Here is a 6,927-nt window from a genome sequence, read left to right on the forward strand (position 1 = left end):
AAAGTCTTGGGGGCGTAAAAGGAGATTTTTGGTAACATAACACTTCATGTCCTACCTTTTAAGGGGATGATGCAGTGACAATGACTTCCACTGTGGGCTGAGCTTGTGACTCCTCTGTGAATCTGGTCCAGAAGCAATGGGAAAGGGTCTGGGATGGAGGAGGAAATGAGAGTCTGCTTTCTGCTTGGATGACTGAATTGAGACACCAGTCCTGTGAGTGAGACCAGGAGGAAGAGGTGGGGGCTGCGCTGCAGACAGACGCTCTGGGACTCTGATCTGCCACTGGTGTTTGTATGACCTGATTCAGTGACTGCATCTCCCTGTGCTTTAGTTTCCCCTCAGGATAAAAGGAAAAAGCCAGGTGGTCTTGGAATTATGCTGACAATACTTGCAGCTTCTGATCCAAAGCTTTACAGGAAGGAGCTACCCAAAGAACCAGCATTTAGGACCATAAGTCCCAGGACACATAAGTTCCAGAATCCTGCCATGATTCCTTCTGGAAAAAGGGCTGGCAAGGACATCACTTCTCACATTTGACACTGGTTCTAATATTGCAAGCACACCCACTCTTTTACAGGCAAAGACAGCTTTATTGGGAGGGAGGGAAGAGGTTTCCACTGAAGGGAATCAGCAATGGTCAAAAGAGAGAGACAGAGAGAGAGAGAGACAGAGACAGACAGGCAGACAAATAGACAGACAGACAAAGCTCTTCTGAAAACAGAGAGAAGCAGGTTTTTATTAATTTGCTGGAGTGGTTCTGGTAATCTGCATTGGCCAGGGGCTCAGTTCCAAAAGATGTTTCTCCTTGTGACAGGAGGTTTGGACCTCCAGGTGGTCCTGGTCAATTTGTCCTAGAGGCTGTCAGATGTCCACGTAGCTGCTTCCATCATCCCACATAAGATATCTCAGCCGAGTGGGTCTGGGTCCTAGGTAAAGGCTGAGGTAAAAGGTCCTAGGTAAAGGTCCTAGGTAAAAGCTGGTGCTCAGGCTTTTGCAGCTGGAGAAATACAAGGATGGAGGCAGAAAAGATGGAGAAGCAACAGGAAGAAAACCCCACGTACCCACCAGCTCCAAATGGACAGTAGGTCAAGCTAACTCTGTAGTAAAGTCTTGCACAAAACATTTCTTGCAGATGAGCAAGTCTAGGTCCACTGCTGAACAGAATCTGGCTCAAGGGTTAATGCAGCAAAGAGGACAGACAACGTTAAGACATAATTTGCAAAAAAAACCACAATGTCAAAATACCAAGCTTTTATCCCATTTCAGTTGGCTGTCAGACATCTGCAGGCCCAAATGAGAAGTCAGTGTTTTCAGAAATATGGTCTTCAAGTTTCTGCAAAGTAACCCAGGCAGCTGTAATTGTAAGCTGCACACCAGGTGCGTAACCTGACAGCAAAGCTAATGGGAAGCTAATAATGTATTTCTCAGCAGTGTGACATCCAAACTTAGTGGTTTTAAGTCTACCATGAACATATGAAGCTAGAGGGCTTATTTAGGGCCCAGCAACAATTTCTCATTCCGTGCAAGTACTGTGTTTCTGTGGTTTTATCAGGGTGTCATGATGGGTCTGTTTGAAAAAGCAGAAGGGTAGATGTCTTAGTTGCTTTTCTCTTGTTGCTGAGATAAAATACACAACACCCATAAATTAAGGGAGGAAAGGTTTATTTAGCTCTCAGTTTGTAGAGGTTTCAGTACTTATGTACTGAATTCCCACTGGCTCCAAGACAGGGTGGCACATGGCAGAGGGGCTACCATTCATGGCAGTGGAAGACAGCAAAAGCAACAAGAGAACTTAACAGTGTCTCTCTGCACTTTTTATCTTATCCAGGCTGCTGGGATTGGGGCGGTGCCAAATCAATCAGTGGGCTGGTTTAGTAACCAGACACCCTGAATCCCAGCCCCACACACTCTAGATTCAGCCACCTCTGAAAAAGCCCTATGACTGCGTGAGGCTTGGGGCTGGGAGTCAAGATACAAACCATAACAGTAGAGAAACAAGATGTAATGTTAGAAATGCTAGTAGTTGAATGAACCCAATCATTTAGTTTCATGGTCCTAGGCTTCTGTCCTACCACAGTTGTCCCTAATATTCGCAGAAACACTGACCTCCCTAAGGCATTTCCTTAGTCCCCATGGCAGTTGGTTAATGGCCTGGTGATCTGTCCTTCTATTCCCTCTACACCAGCTGTTGGTGAAGGAATCAGCTGTGTGACAACCCAGATGTGGCTGTTAGTGCTGCGGCCTGGCAGATGACCAGCTCTAGAAGCTTCTACCTGGTACAGTGGGTACTTTATCGCTCTCAGTCAGTCCCGCCCTGGAGGGTAAAATCCAGCCAGGAGCCCGAGACAGAATCTTGGAGACAGAGGATGCCTGGAGCTGAACTTCTTTTGGGGATTTCAGCAGTTACCCTGATCAAGCCCTCTGGGCCAGGGACCCATGAGGCTGCGGCGAGACTGATCTCCCTCCATGGAGTCCTCTCTGCAGTGAGTGTTGAAGGGTCTAGATTCAGTGAGGGTGACTGGTGTGTCCGGTACTAAATGCTTACACAACTTGTGGACGTGCTGCACAGTGGAAGGGGGCCACAGTCTAGCCCAGCCAGTCCTTGTGTGTGATGTGGAACTAACTCCATCCCCCACTCGAAGGTCGTAGAGAATCACTCACCATGTATGTGGACCCGTCCAGATGCTTTTTCAGCCTGAAAATTTGTATGCATGACCAATAGGGTGTAGAATCCTGCGTTCTTCTGAGTGACATTCTGGATTAGCAGAGATCCATCAGGGTATAGTTCTTGATGGCTGTATGCAGGCCCAGGGATAGTTATCTGAAGGTCTATCAGATACGTACCAATTGCATGGTCACCATATGTTGTTTTTCCTTTGCATCAGTTCCAGGCTAAAATGTTCTCTGGCAGATTGTGAACAAGTAGAAGAATGTCCTTCCCTTCTGTTGCATAGAGGAGCACTGATTCAGTGGTCAGTTGGGCAGTGGTGGGTGGGCTCCAGCAGGTTAAAACTGAGGCTAGGAGAGAGAGAGAGGAATTCATCAACCCTGGGATCTTCAAGGGAAGTAAGTCAGACACAAAAGATAACTATGGCATGTTTTCTGTCATCAGTAGAAACTAAAAGAAAACAAAATGAAGACAGAAAGAAAAGAGATAATCTGAAAATAGAAGAAGGGTTAGTTGGGATAGGGAAAGAGATCAAAGGAGGATGGAGGAAAGGAGGAGTGTTATAGTGGATTGAAACACAGCATGACATATAGGCAAGGAAGGAAATGTCACAGAGAAACCTGCTCATCTGTGCAATAATCGTGCTGATAATTATAGTAAAAAGAGAAAAATACTGAGACCTTTTTTTTTTTGGTTTTTCTCCAGTACCGGGAACCGAACTCACGACCTTGTGCTTGCCAGGCAGGCGTTTTTGCCACTCAGCTAAATCCCCAGCCCCTGAGACCTTTGTATTGAGTGGAAAGATCATGTTCTGGGTCCTGAGCAGGTGTCTTTACCCATCAGGCAGAGCGCGAGTGTGTGTGATATATGTATTTTTGTGTGTGTGCTTTAGCATTTGTGGATACATACAGATATATATATATAATCTGTATGTGTCTGTTCTGGGTCAAGATCAGCAGCAGGACCGCATTCCTTCAGTGCCCCTGAGCTTGTCATTTCCTCCATTTGGAGCCCTCTGCCCCAGGTGTCTGCTTGGCTCAGGGCTCACTGCCCTCGGATCCCTGCTCACATCCAGGGCGTCCTGGAGCGTCCTTCCCCTCACTGTTATTCCTAGAGAGCCTGGCGCTTCACTTCCTCACCCACTTCCCTGCTCTCTTCCTTCTGAGGCTCTTGTCGATGCCTGACCTCTCTTTCTAGATGTCCTTGCTTGTCTGTGTTGCTGCCGGTTAGGACGAGAGCTCCACGAGGACAGACTCTGGTCTGATCTCTGTTGGAGCCCAGGGCCTGGTACAGCCTCAGACACCTGTGCATGGATGAGCGAGGGCTCCCAGGACCCTGCGTGTCCTGGGGTTTATTTGCCTGGTTTCTGAGGTTGGTTCTTAGGGCAATATTTGATGCCCAGTAGTGCTTTTCTTTGGAGAGTCACCCCGACACAGTTTTAAGAATTTTAACATATAGTGGCCATAACTCAGCGGCGCAGTGCCTGCCTGAAACATAGTGGCCAGTGATGATGAATTGACTTGGAAAAGAGAGCAGTGGAGTTTTCCCTCCTTCGCTGTTTCCAATCCACTGAGAGTTTCCTGTTACTGACCCTTATGCCTCTGTTTTGTGTTTTCTCCTCTCAAGCTCAATACAAAAGCACTGTGTCTCCTCTTAGGGTCTTGCATTTTCTAGGCGACCCCGGCTGGTGCTTGTGCCGATATCCTCCCACCCACTCCCAGGAAATCGTCTTCTCTCACCTGTGAGCAGGAGCGCCTGCCAGGGGATGTGCCTTCTGTGGGGAGGTGCCCAGGGAGGCTCCATGACCTCGGCTGCCTGCTCTGTTCCCCCTCTGCAGAGAAGCTTCAACTGCTCCGGGGGTCGGCTCTGCCGTCCTTCCTCCTTCTGAGCAGAGCTGCCTCCTAGGGCAGGCACACTTCCTGGAGTCCTGGGGGTGGGATCTCTGTCCAGGAGGCCTCTCTGTCTCCTCCGCCCTTGGTCCTGCCTGCTGTTCTGTTTCTGTTTCTCACTTCCCCTTTGTGACCTCTTAACATCCCAGCACACTTAAGCAGGAGGGCTGAGGAGGGAGTCAGTTATGAGTCAGAGAGGGCTGTGAGGGGGCAGTGTGGGGTGTCCCAACCACGTGGACGGAGCTAGTCTGTGGATAATAGAGTGCAGCCCCGGGAAAGACTCCCTCGGGCTGAGACCTGCTGGCAACGGGCGCTTCCCTGGGAAGAAAGGGTGAAAGGGCAGCAGATGAATATACAGAGACGGTCTCCACAGGGGGGGTGACTGAGGCCGAGGTGGGAGGTTGGAGAAGGAAAATGACCGTGGGCTGAGGCGGGCTGTGGCGGCTCAGACCCTGCCAGACTGTGGCCCCTGCTGAGGGATCAGCAGCCCCCGAGGAGGTGCAGGGCTGGGGAACAGCCCCCTCTGGTGGACTGTGAGGAGAGGATAGAAGGCAGAGTCAGGAAATAATTTTTATGCAACCTCATCCTGAAGCGTTTATCCATTAACATGTAATTTTAATGAGGGGAAATGTTCAGACTTGCATTCTCAATATTTTTCCGAGATCTGCCCACGGAATGTCATGAAACTCGGGTGTGCGGTCTGAAGCCAGGCCAGGCTGGGTCTGCAGAACTGGGGATCCAGCCCCATGCGCACGGCCCTCGGCTCGGCTGAGTGTGTGTGAGGAGGAGAGGGGAGGACCCGTGTCTGTGAAGACTCACACGAGCCAGCGTGAGCAGGTGGACAGGGCTCCAGTGTCTGCTTCCCACAGGACCTCGGAGCAGCTGAAGTCCGAAACCAGGGCAGTACTGCGCCCTCAATCTCATCCTCCCTCCTTGGGAGCTTTTCTGTGCTCTGAACCCTCAGGGTATCGCAGCATCCCCGATGCCACGTGGACATTCCTTCAGCAGAGAAAGAGGCAGCAGGGCGGGAGACACCTGTCACCCCTCACAGCTGCCCGCTCCTCCTTCGAGGGACAGACCTCTGGGGGCCCTGCTTGGAACCAGGCTCCTTCGGCTCTGCAGCTCCTTCCAGAGCCAACAGAATTTGGGGTAAATGCTGTGAGGCTCTCTCTTTTCACCATTCACAATCAAGATCCAAGCGGGGAATGGGAATCACACATCTTCTCCCCTCCTTGGGGGGACTCAAGGCATGTCCCAGGAAGGTGTAAGTGTGTGGGATGCAGACAGATGGGATCCTCACCCCCAGTCAGCCTCCACCTTGTGATACAATCGGCTGTCCTGGGTGGGTTCTACCGGGATCACTAAGGTCCTCTGTAGTCATATGCCTGAGTCTGGCTGTGTTGGGACATCTGGCTCAGCGTCCTGCTCCCTGCTGGTTCTGATGTGCTTCCTCCAGCACAGGGAAGGGCGGGGTTCCAAGAGCCCCACAGTCTACTTCTCCATGCCCAAGGGAGCACCTCTAATGGGCAGTTCATGTTTGTAGTTGATACAGGAAAATAAAAACTCCCAACCTGAATGATATCTGGGATGAGTTTGTGCTCTCTAAAATCGAAGAATGAATTTTAGGAACAACAGAGGTTAAGAGCAGAATATATTTATTGAGGGAAAGAAAGCTTCTGTCCAAGAGAGGGACAGAAGGGGGCCCGAGTGGGTTGCCAAGGACCTTGCCCTTCCCAGGGACTTTATAGAGCAAAACCCTGATGTGAGGCAGGTCCAAGGTAGGGGGAAGATGGGAAATTGCCAGGTGGGCATGAGGTGGGACAAAACTATGGTCAGACAATAAGATTACAAGTATAATTGTTCAGGTAAAATTGAGTAAACTGGGATCAAATGGGGAAGCGAGTCATGTAGCAAGCTGGCATGAATACAAAACAGGGGCTTTTCCTGTAGGGGGTTGGGCTAGTGACTCTTTCTGGCTTTTTGAAGGTGGTTGTTACCTATTTAGAATACCTGATGTTCTCATCTAGGGAGGTATGTGGGTGCATTTGTTTAGTCCTTTGTCTTGAGATGTGGCCCACAGGTATCTTATCCTGTCTTTCGTGTTGGCTCCTTCGAGGGCCTGGCCCTGTCTGACTGCCTATAATATTTCTATCTAACTTAGCTGCCTATAACATAGTGACTGAATTATTAGGAATAGATGAGATTCTTGCCTTCTGATTGTCATAGATTTGTTCTTGCTTATTTTTACCTCCAGGGAGGTGAAGGCAGTAGAGCACATTTTCATCTCCCTGAATGTCAGGGTAAATGGTGTCAGGAAAAGTTTGGCGGCAATGTGACACCCTCAAGGGGGTGCAGAAAATACAGATGGTA

The 6,927-nt window shown here is 49.7% G+C and overlaps 1 protein-coding gene across 1 annotated transcript; it reads right to left on the reverse strand.

Annotated features, from left to right (window-relative positions):
- Positions 1–977: 977 nt before the first annotated feature.
- On the reverse strand, positions 978–5,155 carry LOC102013653 (carcinoembryonic antigen-related cell adhesion molecule 3). Its single transcript, XM_005415410.2, is given in 3 exon segments — positions 978–997; positions 2,662–3,018; positions 4,408–5,155. Coding segments are annotated over 3 exon segments (435 nt in total). The 5' UTR covers positions 4,472–5,155; the 3' UTR covers positions 978–983.
- Positions 5,156–6,927: the final 1,772 nt, after the last annotated feature.

The sequence above is a fragment of the Chinchilla lanigera genome, unplaced genomic scaffold (genome assembly GCF_000276665.1).
Source record: "Chinchilla lanigera isolate Chin_1 unplaced genomic scaffold, ChiLan1.0 scaffold00154, whole genome shotgun sequence".
Classification (NCBI taxonomy): Eukaryota; Metazoa; Chordata; class Mammalia; order Rodentia; family Chinchillidae; genus Chinchilla; species Chinchilla lanigera.